At 49.9% G+C, this 13,906-nt stretch overlaps 2 protein-coding genes across 3 annotated transcripts; one reads left to right on the forward strand and one right to left on the reverse strand.

The window, feature by feature from the left end:
• Positions 1-70: 70 nt before the first annotated feature.
• KLHL10 (kelch like family member 10) lies at positions 71-6,000 on the reverse strand. Its single transcript, XM_013946410.2, has 5 exons — positions 5,071-6,000; positions 4,018-4,507; positions 2,779-3,396; positions 1,929-2,078; positions 71-767 (listed from the first exon to the last, which is right to left on the reverse strand). Exons 1-5 carry the CDS (start codon positions 5,367-5,369, stop codon positions 393-395), a joined length of 1,932 nt encoding a protein of 643 aa, XP_013801864.2. The 5' UTR covers positions 5,370-6,000; the 3' UTR covers positions 71-392.
• Positions 6,001-6,242: 242 nt separating this feature from the next.
• NT5C3B (5'-nucleotidase, cytosolic IIIB) lies at positions 6,243-13,803 on the forward strand. Of its 2 annotated transcripts, XM_067312120.1 has the most exons (9): positions 6,243-6,550; positions 6,732-6,830; positions 7,431-7,500; positions 8,089-8,135; positions 8,689-8,774; positions 9,473-9,562; positions 10,755-10,917; positions 11,774-11,974; positions 12,447-13,803. In XM_067312120.1, exons 1-9 carry the CDS (start codon positions 6,548-6,550, stop codon positions 12,555-12,557), a joined length of 870 nt encoding a protein of 289 aa, XP_067168221.1. In that variant the 5' UTR covers positions 6,243-6,547; the 3' UTR covers positions 12,558-13,803. The 2 variants fall into 2 exon arrangements, with proteins under 2 accessions (XP_067168221.1, XP_067168222.1); XM_067312121.1 differs by lacking the exon at positions 6,732-6,830.
• The last annotated feature ends 103 nt before the right edge of the window (positions 13,804-13,906 follow it).

A 13,906-nucleotide genomic window follows, 5' to 3' on the forward strand; every position in this document is an offset into this window, starting at 1 on the left:
TAATGTAGACTTCAACAGATTGCTTGGGCAAGCAGCACTCCTGTACTTACTTCCAGTAAGGTAAAGTAATATCTGTGTGTAGGCTGTTTGAAACAAATGCTACTGTAATGTTCTTTACATTAAATACACTGTACTAAAGTTTATTGTAATAAGTGACAATGAAAATAAACCTTTTATTTCTCTAGCATTGTGTTGTACATTGTGCCTTTTATTTTTTTTGAGGTGCTACTTAGGCTGTAGTTGATACCTCTAAATCACAGATTTAGAGGTTCCAGAGAATGAAAGCTTTAAATACTAATTTTTGGGGGGGCTTGTATGAGTTGTTTTTATTTTAGAATAAGTAAATACATTCACTTCCTGCTTAGAAGACTTTATTAGCTAAGTAGAGCTGTTTAGACAGGTAGGGTGCTTGTTGAAGAAGTGTACTTGACTTCGTCGCACTGTGATGATTCCACATAGTCGTCTCGTCTGGCAGCGTACTCCCCAACATTAGATAGTCCTGGCACCACACAGCAGCTCAAAGCACTACGGTATATGCTCATGTCATGAGCATCATACCACTCATCTGTTTTTTCATCATAACACTCAACATTGAAAGTGGTAGTAAAACCATTAAAGCCACCAACCACAAACAAAAGGTCGTCCACCACTTCAATGCCAAAGTTACTGCGAGGATTGAACATGGTGGGGATTGTACGCCACGTGTTGGCAACGGGGTTGTAGGCTTCTGCGCTCCGAAGTCGGTTGGCTCCATCGAATCCTCCTACCTGTGAATGTCAAGGGAACAGAATTGAAATAGGCCTTTCCTCCCTGCTAGGGTAGCCGAATCACCCGGCACACATTTAAGACTTTAACTTGTCCTGTTTCGCTGACTTAGTTTGAGTATTGCTGAGAGCACAGGTTCTCAAAGCATTAAAATGCTGTTTGCTTATTGCGGACTACTCCCTTGGTCTTTCTGGAGCTCGCAAAAATACTTCTTGCAACCGTCAGATTTTACACTTTGTACAGAGTTTTCTCATTTGAGATACATAACCTCATGGAACAATGGTAGGTAAGTTCCTAATTAAATTTGTCTGCCTTCTTATGAGATCTGAATGTTTCAGTAACTAAGTGTCCAGGGTTCTCACCTAGCATTAGTTTTTCCTAATTAATTTCTCAGTGTTAAATTATGTATGCTACTTTTACAGAAGATGACCAATTTCACAAGCTAATTTGCTTAGATATCTGAGCTTTGACTTTTTAAGTTGTTCGTGTGGGTTATGTTACAGGTTAAGTGAATAAACCCCAAAATTTCTGGTGTATGTCATACTGCAACGTATTAAGACTGCTATTTGAGAAGTCTGATTTCATTGTGGGTTAGCGATATAAATGTTTGGTCTCAGCGCGGCTCTTCTGGTGGGCTGCTGTGTTTTTGAAAGAACGCATTGAATTCTTGAACTGTCCTAAGCAGCAGCGGCAGCAATATGTGGTTGGTAGCTGTTCATGTTTTTCTGTGAGAGCATTCTTTCACTGAGGTTGCGTAGGAGGTTGGGGAGAGTGGGCAAAGGAAGACTGGGGAATAGGGAAAGAAATCCTGTGTGGTCATAAACTACGCGGAGTTAGCTTGAAGGCTGGGAGGTGGAGTCAGAAAGCCACTAAATCAGCAGCGGACTTTTTTTTTTTTCCTGTTAAAATCATTTCTTGGCTGCAACTGCTCAAAAATTTTCCACAGATTTTTCATAATGAAAAGTGTGCAGATTATAATATTCCCAGGGGACATCTCAGCCATTCTTGCTAAGACTCGTTTCCCTAAATCTCACTTGCAAGTAAACAGCTAGCCTGGAAATCAGTCTAGGAAATGAAGCTTAGCAGAGCTTCAGTATGTTAAACAAAAGTGAGTACCACAAGTGCTAGGCGCTGTTCTGGCAGAGGTACCACTTCTACCTTACCGCGTACACGTGTTCCCCGTATGCAATCACGCCTATTCCACTTCTTCTGCTTCTCATTGGTGCTATAAGGGTCCACTGATTTGTTTTGGCATCATACACTTCAGCTGTGAATAGGCATTCATTTCCATTGAACCCACCACATATATAAACCTGTTCACAAAGAAGAAAAATGTGGGCGAGATATTTATATTATCAGTGGGAGAATACACCGAGGAGAAAGTGGCCTGGCTCAGTATGTTGTTTTTTTTTCTTTTTTTGTAGGAGTAGACCTGTCATTCAGGGTTTGTATTAATACAAGTGCAGTGAGTTATCCAGGGCAGCAGGGTTTGGACCTTCTGTTTCCTGAACTGCAAGAAGCCTATAGACATGGTGTTTGACCTGTGGCCGGGAGAAGTATCATCCAGCAGCAAGTGGACTATTGGTGGTAAGCAGCTCTGGAGGAGCCTTAACGCTCCTGTCTGCCCCTCTACCTTGCTAGTCAGTTGTTGCATCTCGGAGTTTGATATCTGCAGCACCAGGATCTCATGAGTAAGGTTTACATGAACCTTTTTCCTCTTTATTTTAAATGATTTGTCATGTTAAGGGGAGCATTTGTTACATTCCCCGCTTCCACAGCTCCCCGGGCTATTCTAGCTAGATTCTGGGCGGTAGCTGAGTATGCAAGTACGTGGCCCAGCCAGAGCCTGAGCTCTGTGAAAGTCCCTACCGCAATACATGTTGCAAGAAACGACAAGGCACTTGCTTGTTGTGTAATGCTGCAAACTGATGTTCAGGTTTGATTCCTTGTCCTGCTCACCAGAAGGGAACACTTCAACCTTAATAGCCTTCAACAATCTCAGGGTGGTTTTACCTTTTCATACAGTGTGGTTGCACTAGCATCACTTCTCTGCTCGTGCATGGGTGCAATCAGTGTCCACTGATTTGTCTCTGGCTCGTACCGTTCTGCCGTGTTGAGGCGCACGTATCCATCAAACCCTCCCATGGCATAGATGAAGTTGTTGAGAACGGTGACACTAACGTAGCAACGCCTTGAATGCATGGGTGCGACCTGGTGCCATGTCTTCTTAAGTGGGTCAAACCGCTTGACGCTGTTAAAATAATCCACGCTGTCAAATCCTCCGATAATGTAGACATAGCCTTTTAAGTAAGCAGCGCCGTGATAGGCACGGGGGCTTTCCTGCTGACACGTGACGTTCACCCACTTGTCTGCGCGGGCATCGTATGTCTCAATGGCATTAGTTGGGCTCCCCCCACTCCAGCCACCGATAGCAAACAGGATGGCATACGGCAGACGAGGCCGAGTGAGGGGGTTAGTAAAATCGGAATTAGATGGACCGTTCATATTGAGGTCATACATTGCTTTCAGTGCATTTATGATGACAGGTTTGCATTCCTCGCTGTCCTTCACATAATCATGCACTTTAACATTGTTCATGAAGTATTCTGCATGCATCAATGCCAGTCGAACCTGGAAAAGGTAAAAGGAGGTTAGACTGATGCTTTACATCTTGGTATCCTCCATGGATATATCCAGCTCTGGAAGGTTTTGATTTCAGACAGGTTAGTGCAAGCCTCTAAAGCTGAGGGAGAATTAAATGTGTCATTTTTAGCCAGTCCAGAAAGTGGTACGCAAGGATAGATAATCTGATTTCACTGAAGGGAGTCTGCTACTTCTTTGGCATGGTGCTTTCCTGTACGCAGACCGAAACTGTTCTAACGGCTGCTATTTGCATAGCGTAGCTTGTCTAGCCAAATACTCATAAGCTTTGTGTACGCAGAGATAATGTTGTCCCATGTGATCTTTGGCCCTTCCTGGATGTGAGGAGCGATCAATCTTAAGCTCTAAACACGAGGAATGCGCTTAGAGTGTGTGCCACAGCCCCAACCCGGGATCTTTGACCAGTGGCCCAGCATACCAACAGCACAGCAGTCTGAGACCTCCCTTCTTTGTGATCAGAGTGTTCGGGGACTGTCATTTCCTCCATTTTTATAAAAGAACAGCAAAGCACCTCTCATCTTAGCTGCGCAGTACCTAGCTCTCCAGTGCCATCTGGGAGTGAAAGAGAAACGACACTGCGACAACACTGACCTTGCGCAGCAAGTCAGAAATGTACTGTTTTCTGTTCTGGGGATCGTGAGAAATCCATTTCACAATAGCCTCAAACACTGCGTCTTCTTGTCTCACGTTCAGTTCATCTTTCTCAATGATGTCATTTAGCTCATTGACAGAGAGCTCTAGGAACTCTGTGGACACCTTGGTCATCTCCTCGAAGTTATGTAGGATGAACATGTAGGCTGTTTGTCGCAGGTCAGGACAGTGGTAGTAATCCGTGAATCTGCAAATGCCAATGCAATTTTCCAAGCACAGCTGAGATTTTAAGAATTCACAGCACCCTCGGATGATCCCCATGATATTGAACTGGTCTGCTGCAGCTAGCAAACTTTCAACGTTGTCAGCAGTGACTGGCACTGTCCTGGTGTAGGCGTACTCAATAATTAGCTTCATCATGTCAGGTGAAATGCCAGGGATGTTATATACTCTCTTCTCCATGTTGTTCCAGCCACTGGTAAACAAAGCCCTGAAAAAATGAAGCAGTGCTGGCGATAAAAACAGCCTTGCTCTGTTAAAGCCACCCCCTTTCTCGTATATCCCTTCTTCCCCGAGCCAGGGGTGAGGCAGACCCCCGGGCACCAGTTCAAGGCACTAGCGGTAGCCGTGCTGGGGAGGCCACGCGATGTGTTGATCAATATTTTACGAGCTGGTGGGCTGTCTTAAAAATGAGCCGCAGCTTCAGGCTGTGCACAGAGAGCAATGGGGCGAGTGGCCGCCTTGCTTCAGCAAGGATACCAAAGAGTAATGGTGTGGGGGAACTGCACCTCTCACCTGGAGGGAGGATGAAGGCAGGTTGGCAGACCGGTTGTGCATCCCAGCCCTGTACTACACCTATGGATTTGTGTCAGACACCGCCTCCAGAGCTGTTGCTAAATATCGGATTGTGGCTTAATTCTGGTATCCAGGCAGATATCAGGACTATACATAACTGTTAGATTAGAGGGTTAGCGCTGAGGTGAGCACTGAGGTTAGGTTAGGATTATGTGATATAGTCCCTGTCCCCTCTCTAGACTTGTTTCAAGCACTGACCTAAAATAGGGACTGCAGCTACACAGGATGTTCTTGTGAGCATTGAATTCAAAACCATTGACTTTGATGATCACATCACAGAGTTTTCCTTCCAGGCGAAGTTCATTGAAGACCGTGCAAGCCATAGCACTCATCTTCCTCTCCATGTGTGGGGGGGAATACCCTGTGGACGCCGAGGTGTCATCCATGCCTAAGCCCGAGACAGCGGAAGAAACTTCTCTCTGAGGTGATATAGGGCTTTCTGCTTGTCCTCCTGCATCTTCTCTGAAGCTATGTTTTGTCTGGCGATTCTGGAACATGCCCGATAATGAGATCACTGAAACGGGGAGGATCTGGAACCTCTGCTGCCCGCAGCCGCCGGGAGCACTGTACAGTGGGGTGTAAAGACATTGCTCTAAGCCCTTCCACAGTCAATAGGGCCCTAGTCCTTCTCCCTCCTTAGCAGCACAGCTTGATTCAATCTTGAATTCCAGGTTACGCAGGACCTTGTCTATACACCTTGTTGATCCCTGCTCTGAGCAGAAAAAACCTTTGTGATTCTTCTGCAACTCTTTAATATGATTAAGCTCCCCAACCGTAGGCACCAAGTGCTTCGGAAGCGTTCTCGTGCCAGTCCACACAGGAGGAAGCTGAGGCACAGGCTGGTTAAATGTCAGCGACGAAGCCGCAAATGTTGTGCCACTGCCTTATCGGCAGGCCTGCATCTGCTGCGGATCCGGAGGAATGGTCGGCGCCGCGCGGAGCCAGGCGCCGGGGAGCGCGGGGATGGGAGCCCGGTCCCGACTCCTCGCTGACACGCTACCTGAACTTAGGGCCGGCCGCTCTTCCTACAGGCATTGCCGTAGCCCCGCAAGCAGAACGGGGGCACCGCGGGGTGCTGCGATGAGGGCATCAGGGCAGTTTGGAAAATGGATCTTTTTGAGTAGTGGCTTTTCTTTTCTTTCTTTTCTTTCTTTTCTTTCTTTTCTTTCTTTTCTTTCTTTTCTTTCTTTTCTTTCTTTTCTTTCTTTTCTTTCTTTTCTTTCTTTTCTTTCTTTTCTTTCTTTTCTTTCTTTTCTTTCTTTTCTTTCTTTTCTTTCTTTTCTTTTCTTTCTTTTTTTTTTAATGAGTTTTGTGGTAATGCTGTGCAAAGTGCAGAAAGCTGCTTTTTTTTTTTTTTTTTTTTTTTTTTTAATCCTTATATCTCATTTCACTTTCGCCTTCCCGTCTCCTGCGCGTGGTGCGAGGAAAACGCAACCGCCGGCGCTGGCGTTTCCTGCCCCGGAGCGCTTCGCTCGGAGCCCGCTGGAGCCGCGGCAGCCCCGGGGCGGCGGAGCTGGAGCTGGAGCTAGAGCTGGAGCTGAACCTACCCCGGCCCGGCCCGGCCCGGCGCGTCCCCGGCGCCGCCTCCCCGGCGGCTCCTCCCCGCGGCTGCGCGGCCGCGGCGCGGCCCTGCCCGGTGCGGAGCTGAACGGAGCTGAACGGAGCGAGCGGCGAGATGGTGAGCGCGGCGGGATGGGGAGCGGAGCGCGGCCCCGGGGGTGGTAGCGGGGAGCACAGGGAAAAGGAGCGGGATGCCTGGGGAACAGGGAGCACGGCCGAGGATGGAGAGCGCGGGGGGGGCGTCTGTCCCCTGGGAGACCCGGGGCGTCGCTAACGTGGGGGGGGGTCTCCTGCTGCAGGTGCCTGAGCTGGAGAAAGCCACGGTCCGCATAAAGCACCCGGAGCGCGTGATGGGGATAATCCGGTCCATAAAGGAGCAGGGGATGAGCAAGCTGCAGGTACCGCTCCGTGGCCGGTTTGGCTCCGGTTGCGGTGGGGCTGTCCCAGCGTCGTGGTGGTGGAGGGCGAGTGACACATCCGTCCTGCTTGGTGCTTGTCTTCTGCTGCCCACCACTTCTTCAGCCTCCCCAGCCGTGACCTGACTGCTCCCAGCGCCCTCCTTCAGCGGAGTACCATGGATACCATTTTGCAGATGGGAAGCAGAAAGCCCAGGATGAGAGGGGAGAGCACGCTGTTTTTCCTGCCAAGACCCAGGCTGGTGGCTCTCTGTAGATGGGCCTTTTCCTTCCCTGTTATGCATGCTATAAATATTAGCCAATCCCCAGACATGCCCCCTCCACCCATGGCAGTAAGTCAGCAGGATTATACCTTTTGGTGCTGATAAGAGCCCTGGGGGTGGGAGGGGTGTTGCCTGTCTCAGATGAGGACATCTGCTTCACAGCTGGCAGGAGCGTCAAAGTTCGTGGCCACACGCTGCTGCTTTACTCTGTTGTGAGCCCGTGCTGCCACGTGAGACACCCCAAAGCTTGGACACCAACCCCCTTGGCTAGCTATTTGCGCCAGGTCACTCACAGATTCTGTCTTCTCTTGTCTTCCAGGTCATTTCTGACTTTGACATGACGCTGAGCAGGTTTGGATGCAATGGCAGACGCTGCCCCACCTCACACAGTGAGTTGAAGCCTTGTCTGCATCTTTACTGTTCTAATCCTGTTTGTTCTCTGTGTTTGTGTTTTCAGTCTCTGTAGCCTCCTATTATCTGCTGCCTCCCTCTTTTACCAAGTCTGACTGCTTCACTGTCTTGTTTGTTCTCTCGGTTCAGCTCCAGGCCTCAGCTATTTCCAGCAATGGCTGCTGTCTTCCCACTCTGCGCTTCCAGACAGTCCAAAACTCACTGCAGAAATGATCTCCTGAGCTTTCTGCCCCAGTTTTCCAGCTGAGGCCCCCAGATGCTGCTTCTTTTACTAATACTTGTATGCTAAGACTTGCAAGCGTTGACTCTGCTCTGTCCCTGCTGAGCAATGCGCTCTTCATACCAGTGTGTGCACTGTGGAGTTCCTGGCTAGGATTCACAGAAGGGGCCACCGCTTTGAGACCCTGCAGTTAATGTGTGCTCAGATCAATGTGCCACAGATTCCTAATTTTCAGGAAGAGCCAGCCTTCTGAGATCTTGACCCAAAATAGCTGCTTTTTAGAAAGCCTGTTTACTGTTTCCATATGTTTCTGGGCTACAACACTGGAATTTTGTTGTCTTCGCAGATATCCTGGATAACAGCCACGTTGTTAGTGAAGACGGCAAGAAGAAGGTGGGTGTTCTTCTGTAAGACACTGTTTTTTGTCTCTGTGTGTTTGGTCCCCATCACTCACGATCAGTAGGTTGCACTGGCTGGCATGGCAGGGCAGATCACAGAATCACAGAATCGCTGAGGTTGGAAGGGACCTCTGGAGATCATCTAGTCCAACCCCCCTGCTCAAGCAAGATGCGTGTGTGCTGCCAGGACAGAGAGCAGAGCACGTTTCCCGTGATAGTGGAAGGGGAAGTTTAAAAGAGAAACTTAATTTGCATGCTCAGCTATAGATATTTTCAGTCTGGTAAGAAGAGGGTGAATATATGTGTATTCATCTGTGTCTGGAGTATTTGACCCAAGATGAGCCTGTCAGCCAGGCTACTAGAGAATTAACTCTTCCTTCGGAGATCCCCGTGTTTGCTCAAGGTGCAGTTGCTTAGTGAAAGGTTTTTGTGTTTTTTGTTATTAAGTGTGATGCTTTAGGGGAATTTGGAAACACTTTTTGTTGTTTACAGTCTCTTTAGACTTGATATTCACTGTGTATTCTTTTTATATCTGTACAACACTCCAGTTAAAAGATCTGCTGCACTATTACTATCCCATCGAAATTGATCCTGACCGGACCCTGGAAGAGAAACGCCCCCTCATGGTGGAGTGGTGAGTGGTTGCATGGGATGAGTTTGTTCTGCAAGGTGAACATTAGAGGGGCAAACTGGAAGAAAGACGATTCCTCCTGAACCCAAACGCAGAGGAGCTTGCTGTGCAACAGAAGAGGTCCCCCTTTAACATAGTCTTTGCATTTCTTAAGTACATGGCCCAGGCTTGCGGGAGAACGTGCCCTAGACCACGCTGAGTGGGGCCAGTTAAAGAGCAAGTTGGATTCCAAGTCACTGCGGGGGGGAAAAAGCAAAAGCTAGAAACTCTTGGAAAGAGAGGAGGGGTTCCCTTGTTATAGTTATTGATAATAGATAATTGCCTTCAGATATAGGGATGGTGATGCTGGATATCCAGCAGAGACCTGATTTCACTACACACTGGTGCCTGATATTGCGGACTGGCTATTACCCATATCCGACAGCCCATCCTTGGTAATAGCACAGCAGCTATCAAGAAGTGCAAGAGACTTGAGGCCTGAATGGATGTAGCCACGCAAGACCAGACCAGACCAGAACAGAAAGGTTGGATTGAATAGGTGCCTGTGACCTTGTCCGGGCAACTTCTTGCCCCCAGGGACTGCGTGTGCAAAGCCTGAACTTTCTCTAGAATTGGCAGGAGTACCAGGAAGTTTCTAGCTGTTACTTTTCTGGCTGCCTTACGTTTGGACCCAGGAAGCTCATGTTAGTACCTTCCTCTAGGTGGAGCAGGGCCCACGACCTCCTGTCGCAGCAGAAGATCCTGAAGGGCGACATAGCCCAGATTGTCAGAGAATCAGACGTGATGCTGAGGTACTGGCATGGGGTTCAGCGTGCTGCCCGGGGCTGTCACTGTCACTGTGGAAGCAGGTCCCCTGATGGCTCCATTGCTCTCCTTTACTTCCTGCTTGTGTCCTCCAGAGGTCTGAAGAGAGCTCGGGGGACACTGAGCTGGTTTCTGATGCTGCATTTTACCTGCTTGCTTTCACTCTCATCTGCGTGCAGTCTCCAAAGCGTGGCGGATGCAAATCTTCCTTCCTTCGTGGGGTTTAGTTTTAATCGTGAAAGAGAGCCAAAGGTCAGCACCGCAAGCTGCAACCTGAGCTCCCTCTGAAAGGCTGCTCGGTTCACAGGCGACTCCTTTCTGCTTCCTTGTGTCTTGGCAAGGAGCAGCCAGGGGACCAGCGGATCAGTGGAGCTCCCTAAACAACTCCTCTGAGCCCTGAGCTGTTTGTAGGATGGGGTAGGGAAGCAGCATGCAGCTACCCTCTTCCAGATTAGATTTTCTCTCCACTCACTGTAAGCAATGGGCTTTATCCGGATCCTTGACTCAGCATCAAATTTCACCCACAGCACAAAAATGTTGCACTCAAACTTGCTGTTAAAACCAGCCGTGGCAGTGTTTTTCTTAAAACTAGCTTGAGAAATCTTTGTTTGAGTGACCTTCCAACCACAGAGAGGAGATAGCTACCATATGTCCAGGCTTTAGTGGGCCTGAGCTCCTCTTCTGCCCGCAGACTGTGTGCTGGCAGGTTCTGAGGCTGTTGCACAGTTGCCTGGTAGTCCTTGCAAGCTGGTCCGACCGGTTGTGGATCTGTAACCTACTGTTTCTGAAGGAGCCGGTAGCCCCAGCTCACGGGTGCGTGCCCGGGCGTGCTGTGCGTTGTGACTGCATGTAAGAAGCTGGATGCTTTCAGGAAACGTTGGGCTTGTTACTCATGTGCTGCATGTTACTGTGTAGCTCCCCGCTAGGTCTGTGCTTCAAGGGAGAGTCTGATGGTTCTGCCGCACACCCTCCGTCTGCACAGTAAATATGACAAGGCCCAAAAGCACGGCGCTTTTTTGCAGAGTTCACACGTGCATTTCTGTTTGGGAAGTCCCAGGCAGAAATATGAGCCCGGTTGCTAGCCTGAGAGCTTTCACAGCCCCACCGTACACAAAGCACCTGCCACTGTGGGCTGAAAGGTGGTAATGTAATACTGTATTTTGGACTTTTCTGCTTTAGGGATGGATTCAATGAATTATTTGACCAGCTGCATGAATACGATGTTCCCCTGTTCATCTTCTCTGCTGGCGTGGGTGACATCCTTGAAGAAATTATCCGTCAGGCCAATGTTTTCCACCCAAATGTCAATGTAGTATCCAACTACATGGACTTTGATGATAACGTGAGTTTCTGCATCATGTACATGCTGAGAACCTGCAGAGTGAAGGGGATTTGTTAGAAATGAATTCAGGGCTGCCAAACGTTTAACAGAGACACTGCTAGGTTAAAAGCTGTCTATTGACATTTCTAAGTAGATATGATCCTTCACCTGGAACTGATCCTTTTCTGGGTCATGGGAACACCCTAGAGACTAGTCATGGCCCTCTCACCCTGATTTTATATGACTTTATGGGTTGCTACCTGCTACTATAGCAGCCTTCCTGATCGTTAGTGCTGGAGGGTGTTAGAGGTTCTTCTGTTTATACCATGATGCTGGAGTTGTGTCAAGCGTGAACGAGAGTCCCTGCTATAGAGAATGGGTAAGGTGGGCAGAAAATGTACTGAAGCCTGAAAAGTCCCAATTCATGTTAGAAAATAACAAGTCTTTTCCAATGAAGCCTTCTGCTCCTGCTGGTGGCATGTTGGGACAGGCAGTCCTCAGGGTGAGCACGGGGCAGTGTAACAGTGCACAGAGGTACTGCCTTCCCGGAGGACCGTGTCCTGCCTTAGAGCTCCTCTGACTTTGGCTTCCTGTGGCCCTCTCAATAGCTCCGGGGAGCACAGAGCTCAGTCCAAGATCTGCAGGATCTCAGTCCTTTGCATTTGTTCTCATCATCTGGGAAAGACTTGCCCTGCAAAAAGGGGACTCTTGGGGACCGACTCCGCTGTGTTGCCAGACTGCTCCGTGGGGTGTCTCGGAGATTGGAGCTGGAGCCCTGTTAGCATTCCCGTCTTTAGCTGGTTCCAGAAGGGGCACTGGGACTGTGGCACAGTGAAGGGGTTGCTTTGGGATCAACTTCTTTGTCCTGTTTGCACAGGGAGTCCTCAGGTGTTTCAAGGGACCTCTCATCCACACCTACAACAAGAACAACACTGTTCTGCAGGGTACAGAGTATTTCCAGCAGCTGAGCACTAGGACGAGCATCATCTTGCTGGGGGACTCGATGGGTGATCTGACGATGGCAGACGGTGTCCCCAGCGTGGAGAACATCCTCAAGATCGGCTTTCTCAACGACAAGGTGGGTGTGAGGAGCAGGCCTCTTGCTTCCCCGCTGGCCCTTCCCGGGTGCAAAGCCCAGGTGGCAGCAGAGGAAGGCGGACAACTGCCCGAGCGTGGGGGTGCGGAGACTGCTGCTGGCTCCTCGAGTTCCTGCGAGGGGAGCTGGGAGGGTGTCTGTTGTGTTCCCGGAGCACTGATGTCCACCCTTTGGGATGCCCCACGGTGGCTATTGACCCCTCTTTGCAGCGTCAAGAGACGTGCAAGGGCTGTGGGAGCTGCGAGGGGCAGACCTGTGCTCCGTGGCGGCTCCTGCTTGCTGCTGGGTGTCTGCTCACGGCGCCTCTCGTCAGCCCAAACCCACAGCGCTGCTTTGTTTCGTCCCTGGAGACGTTTCGTGGTGCTGTGCCTTACTCTCAGCTGCTGACACTTACAGTCCTCTTCTTTCTCTGTGGTCCTCTCCTCCCCACCGCTCCGTGGTGGCTGTGCTGCAGGTGGAAGAGCAGAGGGGGAAGTACCTGGATGCCTACGACATTGTGCTGGAGAGCGACGAGACGCTAGATGTGGTCAATGGGATCCTCCGGTACATCCTAATAGAGACATGAGCTGCGAAGCCGGTCCCGACTCCGGCCCTTCAGCAAGGTGCCTGGGGAATTAACGTCCTTCCCTTTACAAAGCCGGAGTGGGTCTTCTGGTACCTGCTTGAATCCATCCTAATACCAGCGGCAGCTTTCCCTTCCTGCCCTGGCTTTTGTGTGTCGTGCCCATCCTGAACTTTACAAACTGTTGTTTTGGTCAGTCCTGGAGCTGGAGGGGTGAGATGGAGAAAGCAAGGAGTCCACTCGCTTTCCCCCAGCTCGGCCCCAGCTCTGCTGCCTCCAGCTCGAGACTTCATCCCAGCCAGCCCTCGAGGCCACAACAGACCACTTGATGTTTTGGGTAGAGGCCTTCTGTACTTAGCTTCAGCGACTGAGTACAGAAATAAAGGTCGTTTGCCGTGGAATCGTTTCTAGGAATTGCATGTGCTAAAAGCAGGTTTGGTCGCTGTTGGGGGGTGAAGGCAGAGGGGAAGCGGATCAGCTGGGTTTTTTTTTTCTGGTAGCAGTACCATCAGGTGGAAGTGTGCGCAGAATTGGATTCGCAATGGCCCTTGCTGTAAAAAGGCTCTTCTAATCGTTCCTGCTGTTCCGTGGAGCTCATCCGTCACAGCTTGATAAAGCAAGAAGTAGGTTTGTCTAACAAGAACCGGGCTGGTAGGGTTTGGGCAAGCTTTGCAGTGGCAGCAGCAGGGCTGGGGACTTGGAGCAGCTTGTGTGAAGCCCGGAGGTGCGGTTTCGGGAGGAAAGGCTAACAGCGCTTTGGTTCTTAAGGAATATTTTAGATAACCATCTTTCTAGCTTAAACTGCTGGGCTGATTCTGGGCTCTCAGAGCAGCAATAGAAAGAGGCGCTCTTATTTTTGTGTAACCTCTGGTAACGTAAATGAAAAGCAAAACTAAGACGACCCCGATTCAGCAAGGGGCAAATTCGGGTCCCTTATGTGAGAAGCTGCTTTCACATCCCACCCTGATGCCTCCGCCGCAGATGGCAGGATCACACGTTCCTGCAGTGTTGACTACAACAAGGCCGTTTTGGGAAAGTGTTTTTGTTCTCGGGGGTGCCGTGCTGTGACCCGGTGCAGGTTCGCAGCCCCTTCCCCTGCGTGTTCGCCTGGTGGCACCTCGTGGGCTGCTCCGGGTTCACCCCTCGCCCCGCGGCTGCCTCGCCGTCCTCCGCTGTACAGGTTGAGCAAATGCAGCTTCCGAAGGGTGCGGGCTTCGTTCTCTGTGTTGGAATAAAAAGTTTTGATAAAGCTGGAACGTGTGCGGTTTGTATCGGGAGCGTGCGTCGTGCTGCCCGGCGTGGAGGAGTCGTGGCTTGGGGCCGCGCTCGCCCCCAGGGCTGTCGCTGGCAGC

Source organism: Apteryx mantelli, chromosome 28 (assembly GCF_036417845.1).
Source record: "Apteryx mantelli isolate bAptMan1 chromosome 28, bAptMan1.hap1, whole genome shotgun sequence".
NCBI lineage: Eukaryota > Metazoa > Chordata > Aves > Apterygiformes > Apterygidae > Apteryx > Apteryx mantelli.